This window comes from Bos taurus, chromosome 5 (genome assembly GCF_002263795.3).
Source record: "Bos taurus isolate L1 Dominette 01449 registration number 42190680 breed Hereford chromosome 5, ARS-UCD2.0, whole genome shotgun sequence".
Taxonomy (NCBI): Eukaryota; Metazoa; Chordata; class Mammalia; order Artiodactyla; family Bovidae; genus Bos; species Bos taurus.
In genome coordinates, this window is record NC_037332.1 from 68,822,284 (window position 1) to 68,834,819 (window position 12,536).

The following is a 12,536-nucleotide window of genomic DNA, read 5'->3' on the forward strand; positions in this document are numbered from 1 at the left end:
TCTTTACTGTCTGAGCTATCATGGAAGCCTTTCCAGTAGCTTCAGTCACTTATTTGAGGCAGTTCTTCTGAGTTTCCTCTGGTCAACCATCTTGCTTTGCCTGGCTCTGAATGCATATTTGGTATAATTTAGGGCCCTGCCCCTCTTGTATGCAAGCATCTTTTGGCCAAGATGGATTCCAGTGCAAGGGTTTCTGGGAAGTTGATGGAGTATATTATAGTCCAGCAACTCCTCCCTTCTCTGACTTCTGAGGAACCTTTCTGTGTATGTGCAGTTTGGGGGATCTCCTTGATCTTAAGAATGAGAAATATGTATGTAGTCTCTTTATCTTCTATCCAAGCAGGACTGGGCTCCTGTCATTGTCTTCATCTTGGAGCATCTGCCCACAGGGGACAGATGTCAGTTGCTCAGCCTGAAGCCCGTTTATCTCTTGCATCAAGGTTCTGGATCCAGGTTTTTCAAAATTGCAGCAGATACTTAAAGTCTAGTAGGTTAATATGACCAACATAGGGAAGACTTTATGTTCCTGTTACTGGCCAGTGTGGATGGGGGAGCAGAGTTGTATTGGCTTTCTGTTAAAGCAGAAATGGATTTCCGTTTATAGAAATATTATATATTTGGGGGAGGGGAGCGCCCATTTGCTCAAAACAGGTGTTCCCCGCCACTTCCTCCGCCGACCCCCTCCCGTCTCCCGCCCCCCCCGCCCCGTCCCAAAACACACATCCTGAAGTAGGGAGGGGAAGTGGGCAAAGAGAAGAAAAGCCAAAGAGGATGTGAAGGGCCGCCAGATGGGCATCCTCCACTGCCCTGCCTCACCCTCCAGCCCGCGCCGGCCACACCCCTCAGCCCCGCCCTCACCCCCAAACCCACTTTAAACTCCCGCCCCCTCTTAACGACGACCAATGTCCGGCCGGGGAGCCCTCAGGAGGCTGAGGATTGGCCGGCGCCGCGGTTGCCGAGGTGACGGGTGGGTCCGGCGGGGTCCGAGAGCCGGGTGCTGCGGGGGCGAGGATTGCCGGGCAGTTTCCGCCCCGGCCAGCCCAGGCCTGCGACGCCCAGATTTGCGCTCCTGGGTAGCTAGAGTGGGTGGTCCCCGAGAGCCCCTCGAACCCGTAAGTCCCCCGCCGGCCTCCGGCTCGGGGCGCGCCGCCCTCCGCCTTCGTCTCCACCCCCAGGATCTGCGGCTGCCAGCTCCCGAGCGTGGCTTCCCCGGCCGGCGGCGCGATGGGCTGCGGGAACTCCACCGCCGCCAGCGCGGGCGCGGGCCAAGGTGAGCGCGGCGGGCTGCTGGGGGCGCGGGGACCGCGACTCGGGGGCGGTGGGGAGTTCTGCAGGGCTGACCGCCTCTGCGGGAGAGGCCAGGAGAGAGGTGGCGAGAAGGAAGGGCGCGGGGACCCGGGGCAGGGAGGGCGTGCAGCCCCCTCTCCCCGTCCCCGATTTCGGGACAGGAGCCGATCGTCCGGTTTAGGACAGACTGAAAACGGGGCATTTCCCCTCCCTGTGCGGGGGCGGTCACGCCTGGATGAGGAGAACCTGCAGGGCGATCCTGCGGAGGGAGCGCGGGGAGCCCTGGTGGCGGGGCTCCCCTGCAGCGGGTAGTCCCGGCACTCTCCTAGGAGAGAGGTTTCCTAGTCGTGGCCAGCGTCTGCTCCCTCTTTTCTCGCACTCGCTTCCGCAGGCCTCGGGCTCCAGCCCCTCGCAACCCAGAGTCTGCACCTGGAAAAGTGCAGCAGAACGATTCAGGACTTTCTTTAGGGGGAGGGAAGGTGCTAGTGGGTTGAGAACTGCAAACAGGGCGCTAAAAATTCATCTGAGTCTGTCTTGATGTTTAAGACCGGCTGGGCTGTTAAGATTCCTCTGAGAAGCTGCAGTATCGAGGATGCTTTAGAATATGTGTGACAGAGCTTTAATATTAGCAGTGATCTGTTCTTATGTTTTTCATTAAAAAAAAAAATTGAAACCTCTTTTTACACTTCTTCATTGTGTTGATTGGCCGGGGAAGTCGTCTAGATTCCCCCTAGTCAGCCAGGCGTTGTATCAAGTGACTTATTCCAAAACTCAACCGTTCTCTTTGACTCAGCTAGTGTCTACTTATTTAAGAGTCTGGGTCTGTTTTGAGTAATACAGTATCTGCTGACCTATTTTGGTGTCTTTTGGATACAGAACTCATATCTCCTCCAACTGAGATCAATCAGACGCCACATCCCATCCCAACCAGCAAATGGTAAGGGCGCTCTGATGCTGCAGTGTTTCCAAGGCGGGAGTGAATGCCCGCTCAATGACTTTGTGACCTTGGGCCTGTCACTTCCCTTGATCCAGACCTCCTGGAAGATGTAGTTTAAAATTCAAGCCTTTCCAGTTTATTTATTTTAAAGTTTATTTTGATGTTCACTTATGGGATCAGATGTGGGAATCTGCTCATTTAATTGGCGAAGTTTGTTATTCCTCTCTGGCTGTCAGTGACCAGACATACGGAATATTTTAGGAGAAGGCACTAAAATATGTGGAATTCTAGTCCCAAAGCTGTGAATGAAGCCAGGTAATGATTCATTGAAAAGTTTCTTTCTGACAGGTCATCTTTACCATCTCGAATTAAATTCCCAATCTTGTGACAGGCAGAGAGCTCCTGGGGAACAAACCCTTTTAATTCTTGTAACAGAGTCAAAGGTAGTTAGCTTAATTAGTGCCTTAGCATAAGGACAGGAGTCTCACTTGAGAGTGGCCAGACAGCTCTGTGTGGAAACCTGGAACCATGTCAAGACCATATTCTGCACCAGGAATTACGATTTACTCTAACAACTGAGGTTGAACTGCGTAGGTCCACTTATACATGGATTTTTTTTCAATAGTAAATGCTGTAGTACTACATGCTCTTCAGTCATTTAAATCCAGGGGTGTGGGACTGCGGATATGGAGGGCTGACCATGAATTATACTCAGATTTTCCACTCTGTGGAGGGTTGGTGCCCCTAATCCCTGTGTTATTCAAGGATCGAATGTATATCTCTCAACCTAACACGCACTGTGTCCCTATGCCTTCCATTGCATGTGTACCTTACTTTTAAAAAGGTTAAAAACCATTACCTTTAGTTTGGTACGTTTTCCATGTTGTCATAAAAAGAAAGAAAGAAAAGAAAAGGAAGGATTTGTAACCCATTTGCTTTAAAGTAGAGCTAGCTTACTTCAGGGTGTGTCGTCTCCCTGTCAGGGAATCGAACCCTAGTCTCCTGCATGACAGGCAGGGATACTTACCAGTATTCTAATGAGGAGGGTTTCCCTGGTAGCTCAGTAGGTAAAGATTCTGCTTGCAAAATCTAGGAGATCTAGGTTTGACCCCTGGGTGGAGAAGATCCTCTGGAGAAGGAAATGACAACCCACTCCAGTATTCTTGCCTGGAAAATCCCATGGACAGAGGAGCCTGGCAGGCTACAGTCCATGGGGTCGCAAGAGTCGGATGCGATTTAGTGACTAAACCACCACCACTGGCTTACTTCATTTATATTTTTGTTTGTTAATGAACTGCCTGTCAGGTTTGGAGATAGAGGGAGGTTTTCCATTGCTAAACCAGGACTATGATAAGTGAGCTCTGCAATGGTGAGGTAAGAAATAGAGACAACATGATTCTCTTTACAAATATTTGGTTGACCTTTATTCCCCCAATGAGCACATTCCTTTTTATGTAAAGGGAGATACAGTTATATTGAAAAAAACCACTCTGAGCGCATGTCTTCTGGATGAGTAGCCTCACTTTTGTTCACGAAGGACAGCTCCTGTAAGAGCATGCTGTTCTCTCCTCAAGCTCGCTCTTTGCTAAAAATTACTGTGTGTTCAGAGAAGAGGAAAATAGCGAGGGCAGACTATAAAACACGAAGGAGAAGAAAACATGAGTTGGGAGTTATTGCATCACCTCTTTGATGACTCTGCCCTTGTTTCTGAGAAGTCATCCCCCAAACATTTCTCTGCTGGTGAGTCCGGGTGCCTAGCCTCGGGCTTTGGTCATTGTTATTTCGAAATTTTCTGTCAGTTGATGTAACACCTTAGGTTCAGAAAGGAAATGCATCAAGAGGAAAGATGGAAGGGTAAGAGAACTAAACCGCAGTGCAAAGGTTTCTTTCAATTGTGAACTTTGGCATCAGCATTAAATACACTATTGCCCAAGCTGCAAATGCATGTCACTGAACCCAAGTAAAATGAAATGCATTAAATTGGTGTTGTCTCCACCCTCCAGTAATTACAGTGCAAAACTTCTGAAATGTCCCAGGAGTCTTACACTTCAATAGTCATTTTTAAGCTTTTCAGCCAAAAAAAAAAAAAAAAAAAGAGAAAGATGGTGGGCAGGTGCTGAACTTGAATGTGGAGAGTGAGGCTCAAGCTTGACATTGGCACTGTGCTGGCTGCCACTGTGGGCATTTCACTTTACTTTTTTGAGCAACAGAATAGCACTCTACTGTAATTACTATATAGAAGTGGAGTAATACCACGTTGAAGGTGAAATGGTGTTCCCTGAATATTTTTCTATAAGAACACAGCAAATCTGCTTTCAGAGGATACATTAGCATTTTATAATAAGGACCCCCAACCTGAAATCGCCATTGTAAGCCCTGTCTTACTCCCTAAGTAATTCAGGTAAAACCACATAATTGTTTCTTTTCCCTGGGCTATCTGGACAATAGCTTTTCTTGGCTTTTGTCTGGTGAAATTGGTTTATATGACAAATTGGTATTTAGTAGTGTGCTTCAGTAAATTTGATTCTGTATGTCCAATACATGGAGAAACTAAAATGCAGTACAGTGATCAAACAGCCAGAAGGAATCCGCTCATACAGACCCTAGATAATTTAGGTCAGATTTCCTTTGCAGTAGATTTCTAAGTGGAAGCTAGTACATGGTCCACCTCTGTGTGCAAAGCTTCATACTCTGTTAGGGAATTTTAGGGCAATGGTAGGGGCAGCCAGAAAGGGATGACTGTAGAATGAAATCAAGCTTTCCCCCTCTTGAGACATTGGTTGTTGAAGTAGGAAGATTCACCATTTGAGAACACCTGCAAAGCAAAGTGTAGTCAAATATACAATGAGCATCCAAATGCCCAAGAGATGTGGAATAAATCATAGTTTATTCAGAGAAGTCTTCAGGGAGGAGTCAAAGTATCCATGCTATCAGGGTAGAAGGGGACACGAGAACCACTTTGATTATATGAGCGCAGTCCCCATTCTGATGTTTTAGGACCATCACTGTCTCAATGTAGGAATTTGATTTTTTCCAACCTAGAACTATACAGGACTTCTTTTTTACATTCAGTGACAATTCAGTACGTTTTCCCTGCATAGTGTAGAGTCTAGACTCTAAACTTTAGAGGAACGTCTGGGTTTAAGAGCCCGTCTTTTAAAAATTGGAGTATTGTTGATTTACAGCGTTGTGTTAATTTCTGCTATATAGCAAAGAGGTTGTTATATATAGTTTTAAAATCTTCTCTTGGTTTATCTTAGGGTATTGAATATAGTTCCCTGTGCTGTGTAGTCAAATCGTGTTCTTTTTCCATCCCATGTATAGTAGTTTGCATCTGCTAACCCCAGACTCGCAGTCCATCTCTCCCTCATCTCTCCCTCTTAGCAACCACAAGTCTGTTCTCTGTGTCTGTGAGTCTGTTTCTGTTTCGTAGACACGTTCATTTGTGTAATACTTTAGATTCCACAGTGATATCGTGTAATATCTATTTTACTTTGATAGATAAAAAGAGTCCATTTTGAAAGGGTTTCATTTGCTACAGGCAGGGAGCTGTTGCTTTCTCTGTGTTTTTCTTTGCTCTCCGTCTCCACCACTGTCTCGATCAGCAACCAGATTCTCTATTCCCTTGTTTTTCCTTGAATATATTCCTTAATTAGGCGGAGACATGAACACCCCTGCATTTGAGCTGATGAACCATAGCAGGTCAGTCATTTCCTGTGTCTAGTCATACATGTAGATTGTTGCCTGAGTCTGTAATGTAAACCAGGAAATCCTATTTTATGTGAACCAGAAAAATCCCTTCAAAGTTTGGATGGTTCCAAATGTGTACAAGAGCCTGGTTCAGTGTAGACTATTTTGCAGGCTGTGAAAAATATTTGCAGCAGCAGAGTCATTTCACAAGTATTCTGCTCCTGGTACTTGATTGAATTGTTGATTTGCTTTTTCTACCAGAGATGTGTAAGTGGCAGCTATCTGACCATAACTTAGTTTATTACTAGACTCTTTCTATAGTGGTTCTTCTATTTTATTCTATTTTATCATTGTACCCAGGGAGTTACTATATTTCTTTTGGGTCCAGTTACTTAGGTTAGTTATCACCTTATCCTCTATTAGATACATAATCACATTCTCTTCTGTTGCTGTAGCTATGTAGTCCAGCCTTCATCGACATCTGTAGATGGTTTCAGTCAGTTCAGTTCAGTCACTCAGTCATGTCCGACTCTTTGTGACCCCATGAACTGCAGCACGCCAGGCTTCCCTGTCCATCACCAACCCCTGGAGTTTCAAACTTATGTCCATTGAGTCAGTGATACCATCCAACCATCTCATCCTCTGTCGTCCTTTTCTCCTCCTGCCTTCAATCTTTCCCAGCATCAGGGTCTTTTCCAGTGAATCAGTTCTTTACATCAGGTGGCCAAAGTATTGTAGCTTCAGCTTCAGCATCAGTCCTTCCAATGAATATTCAGGACTGATTTCCTTTAGGAGTGACTGGTTTGATCTCCTTGTAGTCCTAGGGACTCTCAAGAGTCTTCTCCAACACCACAGTTCAAAAGCATCAATTCTTTGCTATAAAAGCAGCTTTCTTTATAGTCCAACTCTCACATCCACACATGACTACTGGAATGGTTTGGTAGTTCTGAAATTCAGCCACTGTGCTCAGCATTAGTCCAGGCTGTGTAGTGGTAATAATATAAAATTTTGCTGATATCATCAAAGAAGTCATTAATATCTTATGTGCTTCTTCCCCCTAGCTCACTTAGGCACCCCCCCTCCCCAGCCAAGCTGTCTTTCTATTCTTTAAATATGCTCCACTCATTCTTGTTCTCTGTCTATTTGAAATACTCTTTCCTGGAGAGCTGATATTTTGTTTATTTATTGTCATTTTTGTTCCCCTTCCCCAAAGGTAAGCTTCATGAGAGTCTTGTCACAGCTGGACGCTCAGCCTCAAGACCAATATTCAGTCTTTCAGTGGAAGTTTTTGGGTCTTAAAAATTTTTTTGTTGAATGGATAAACATATTGTGGAAACAAAAAAGATATAAAATTAAGTCCTAACTTGTTGTAGGCACTCTCTGACTGATATAGCACTAGAGGAATGAAATATAACCTTAAGCAACCAGGGAAGCCTGCTTGGAAGAGGTGAGACTTGATTTGACTTTGCAGAATAGGTAGGATTTGGATAAGCAGAGAATGGAAGGGAGGGCACTTTTAGAGCAGTATGAAAACATAGGGACAGAAACGGGCTCAGTGCATTTCAGGGCAATGAGAAATCTGTCCTGACTGGGTCAGTAGTTCACATTGGTTGCAGAGTGTTGGAAGTAAGAACCGTCAGGATGGGAGTTGGGGAGGACAGAGAGGCAAGAAGGCCTCAGAACTGAGAGCAGGCTCTGGAGCCCAAAGACCCCAGTTCAGATCCTGCTTTCATCATTTATCAGCTGCATAACCTGGACAACTTGCTGAAACTGTCTATATCTTAGTTTCCTCAGCTGTAGAATGGAAGAGTGGTTATAGAACCTACTCAAGATTAAATGAGTTTAATATATATAAAGTGCTTAGAGCAGTGCCTTATTGTCTAAGTACTTAATGTGCTATTATTAATACAGGGAAAGACTGTCATAGACTGGTATAGAAGGAAGGAGCCAGCAGTAGAGTGATGTAATTTAAGGCTGTCGTCAGGAGTCCATGAAGTGAGAGGGTTGTTGGTGAATGATGGAGGCACTGACATCAAGGACCCCTGCAAGCCAGTTAGGCTGAGGACTGGCTACATGTGAGGGAGGTAGGAAGTGGAAGTGAAGCTGCTCAGTTGTGTCCGACTCTGACCCTTTGGACTGAAGGCTATCAGGCTTCTCCGTCCATGGGATTTTCCAGGCAAGAGTGCTGGAGTGGAGTGCCATTGCCTTCCCCAGGGGATCTTCCCAACTCAGGGATCAAACCCAGGTCTCCCACATTGCGGGCAGATGCTTTACCATCTGAGCCACCAGGGAAGCCCGAGGGAGGTAGCGGGAGGGAGAAATGAAAATGTACCCAAACTGTTAAAGCCTAGGAGACAGGTGGCGCTAGTGGGAAAGAATCTGCCCACAATGCGGGAGACCTGGGTTCGATTCCTGAGTTGGGAAGATCCCCTGTAAGAGGGCATGGCAACCCACTCCAGTATTCTTGCCTGGAGAATCCCATGGACATAGGAGCCTAGTAGGCTCCAGTCCATGGGGTTGCAGAGTTGGACACAACTGAAGCGACTTAGCACAGCAGCAGGAGACTGGAAGGAGCTGCTACTCCCTCTAAAGGGAAGGTTGGAGGATGCAGGTGACCCATTATCCTCTTGGATGGACTGCATTTGACGTGATGTGAATGACAAGATTTGTGAAAACACCTCTGTGCAGACAATTATCTCTGGCACGAAAGGATTAGAAGGTTCACTTGTTCTAGCCCCACAGGATTGATGTTGCAACCATGTGACTGGTTCATGAAGGTGACCCAAGAGAGTTATTCAACTCTGCCATGAGCCACTTACAGCTCAATAGAGACATAGCTTAAATTACAGCAGCTAAATGTCAATGCGTTGCCCTATGTCTGTACTTATACAGCTGTGTTTATTAATTTTTATCTACTGAAAGCATAGTATTCGGCAAGGGCAACCTGTAAGCAAAGAGGTTTTCTCTTAAGAACATCCACATTCATTAACATGATTTTATTTGCAACAACATGGGTTGGACCTAGAGGATATTAAGCTAAGTGAAATAAGTCAGACAGAAAAAGACAAATACTGTGTGTTTTCACTTATATGTGGAATCTAAAAAATGACACAAATAAATCACTATAATGAAACAAAAACAGACTCACAGGTACAGAGAGCAAACTAGTGGTTGCCAGGTAGTGAGGAGGGCTTATGGGTGAAATAGGTGAAGGTATTAAGAGGTGTGTGTGTGCCAAGTCGCTTCAGTCATGTCCAGCTCTTTGCGACCCTATGGACTATAGCCTGCCAGGCTCTTCTGTCCCTGGAATTCTCCAGGCAAGAATACTGGAATGGGTTGCCATGTTCTCCTCCAGGGGATCTTCCTGACCCAAGGATCGAACTGGTGTCTCCTACGGCTTTTGCATTGCAGGCAGATTCTTTATCGCTGAGCCACAGGGAAAGCTCCATTATTAAGAGGTATAAGCTACCAATTATACAATAAGTAAGTCTTATGGATGTAAGTCAGCACAAGGAAAATAGTCAATAATGTTTTAATAACTTTGGTGCATAATCTATAAAAATCTTGAATCTTATGTTGTACCTGAAATTAACGTAACATCGTAAGTCAACTATACTTTAAAAAATTTACCTTTTTAGAATACACTGATCTGAAATTTTTTCTCCACTATTGAAGAAATGACTTACGATTCTGTGTCTCTTATTGGCTTATTGAAAAATAGACATTGCTGTAGATGAACTAAAGAGCTGTTGTTCTACTTCTTTTGGCCAATTGAGCTGATGACATAGTTTTAGAACTATTATGGGTCAGAGGAGACATAGCAAGCTGTCAAAATTAGAGGGAGCTTTGTTTTTTTTCTACAGTTATGTTTATACAATTCTCAGAGAGACGTTTTTCTTTCATAAAACAAATAAAGAGTAAAACATTCCTGCATATTTTTATTATTTCCCATAAGAGCCATAATCATTTATATTTCTGATTAAAAGAAGAGTGATTTGTGCATCTTCAGTGCCTTTTAGAAATTCTTCATGTGCATAATTTTATTTTCTGGTGTATGTGTTTAAGTTATCACTACTCAGTCTGAACAAAGAGATACGATTTACTATGTAATTTAGCAATTCATTTGTTTGTGAACAGTTCCAGTATGTTACTTCAGCACTATGAAGTGCATAGAGAACAGGGATGAAAAAGGCATTAATAGTGTTTTTTCAAATGTACATATGTATGTGACCTTTCTTTTAAAAGAGGTAAATATTTTCTTTTTGTTAAAATTTGGCATGGGTAAGGAAATTCATAAAAATAAATATATGACTCTGAACCATATTGAAAATGTACTAGGCAGTACAGGGCAATCTTTTAAAGTTATAAGACTTATTAGATTGCCAATAAACATCTGTCTATAGGAACCAAGATGTTACAAATATCTGCTTAATATCACTGAACTGCTGGCTTTATCATGCACTAGGAGTAAAATTTTGTCTGTGTTTGCAGAATATGTGACATGTCATATTAAATTTAATTTTTCCTCAATATTAATTTTGCTATGTATTTTTTTTCAAAAGGGAATTTCTGCTTTTGGAGAGGTGGAGGAGCACAGGAATGAGAAGTGTATTGGGTTGAATGGTGACCTCTAAAAAAGATACGTTCTCATCCTAATTTGGAATGTGTGAATATTGTCTTGTTTGGAAAAAGAGTCTTTGCCAGTATAATTAAGGATTTTGAGATGAGGACACCATCTTAGGTTATCTGGATAGGCTCTAAATCCTAGATGATGAAGTGTCTTTGGAAGAGCTAGACAAGGAGAAGACAGATATGGAGAGGAGGTGATGTGAGGACGGGGTAGAACAGAGAAAGCACTATCTGGCCACCAGCCACAGAGTGCCAAGGAAGACCCACTGTCCCGTGATGCTAAGAGGCCTGGACCGTGTTCTTCCCGCAACCTCTGCAGGGTGTTGGGACCTCCTGACACCTTGATGATGTACTTCTGGCCTCCAGAACTCTGAGAGCACGTATCTCTGTTGTCTTAAGGCATTTAGCTTGTGGTGATTTGTTACAGCATTCATGCGGAACTAACACAGAAGACATTTTTGTAATTGTTCCTGGAATGGGATATAATCAGAAAATCAGAAAATGAAGAGTTTACAAACAATACCTGCAGTGTGAATAATCATTTGCTGAAGCAGATACAGCACCGTTCAGTCTTGGTGTGATTCATACAGCATTTCAAAGCTGTTCAGAGCCTCAGTTATTTATGGGGGTGCCCAATTTCTATAAAATGTGAAGGTTATCTGAGAGGTTTTTCCTTCCCAGATGCCATCTGCCTCTCCAGTTCTCTGACACCATCCAGTTCAATTCTGATGCTCATATGTGGAGTTAGTGTCTATCACCGTAGGTTTGAGGGCTGAGTCGCCTGAGATCGTCTCACTTCAGACATCAGTATCAAGTATTGGGTCCCCAGCTTACTTGCACTGCTGTCTGACTTGACAGCAAATTTGGGGGTTCTCACATCCCCCCTCCTCAGACCTGACAGTTTGCTAGTATGACTCAGGAAGGTACTTTGCTTACTGGATTAAACGTACTAGTTTATATAAAGGACACAAATGAACAGCCAGATGGAGAGGTACAGAGGTCATGTTAAGAGTCTTGGGCATAGGGGTCTCTGTCCCCATAGAATTGGGGTAAACCCCCTCCTGGTACATGGATGTTCAACTCAGAAACTTTCTGAACCCTGTCCTTTTAGTGGTTTTTATGGAGGTTTCATTACATAGGCCTGATTGATCAAATCATTGGCCATTGGCGATTAACTTGATCTCCAGCCCCTCTCTTTTTCCAAGAGGACAGGGAGTGGGGTTGAAAGTTCCAAGCTTCTAATCAAGCCTTGGGTTTTCTGGGAGCTCCCATCCTGAAGCTACCTGGGGTCCTGCCAAGAGTCACCTCATTGGAAGAAACAGGCTCCTATCACCCTTATCTCTCAGGAAGTTCCAAGGATTTTAGAAGCTCTGTGCCAGGAAGAGGGAATGAAGACCAAATATCTTTCTGTGATTTGTCAATATCAGATTAATTTTTTTTAATGCTTAATAAATTGCATTTGCTGTGCATTTTTAAATGACTGAGACTCTTGACTTTGGGACTCATGAATACAATTTTAAAATCTTTTGACGAAAGTAAAAGGTATAGACTTTGGTGGCAGTCTGGTGGTTGAGTGCACGCTTGCACCGCAGGGGGTGTGGGGGTGTCAATCCTTGGCTGGGGAATCCTGCATGCCTCACAGTGCAGGCGCTTCCCACCAAAAAAATATATATGTATACACAATCATGGTGAAATGAGGCAATATTGTGAACAACAATCTTCTAAGTGTTAAAGAAACAGTTGTATTCAGAAGGAAGTGTTTGTCACTGGAACTGAATGTGATACTTTTCTGAGAGCAGACCTTCCCCTCCCACTTCCATTTTTTAGGAAGATATTTAAAATTATAATGATCAATAATACAATTTTGGAAAATAGTCATTAAATCTTTTGACTCACAAAAATTCTAATTTAGGTCTGTAGATTTTGTGGTGCTTCTATCCCACAAGAAACATGGTTACCTGCCTTCCCTTGTGTTAAGGTACCATAACAGTAG

At 43.8% G+C, this 12,536-nt stretch overlaps 1 protein-coding gene across 8 annotated transcripts in view; it reads left to right on the forward strand.

Annotated features, from left to right (window-relative positions):
• The first annotated feature begins 985 nt into the window (after positions 1-985).
• C5H12orf75 (chromosome 5 C12orf75 homolog) overlaps positions 986-12,536 on the forward strand; it is a 91,702-nt gene continuing 80,151 nt past the window's right edge. For 7 of the 8 annotated variants that reach the window (XR_806707.4, XR_003034548.2, XR_806706.4 and 4 more), the window contains exon 1: positions 1,022-1,270. Coding sequence is in view for 5 of the 8 variants with exons in the window: in XM_015471059.3 (XP_015326545.1) it covers positions 1,225-1,270 (46 nt within the window). In the remaining 3 variants the exon portion in view is untranslated. 8 annotated transcript variants of the gene reach the window in all.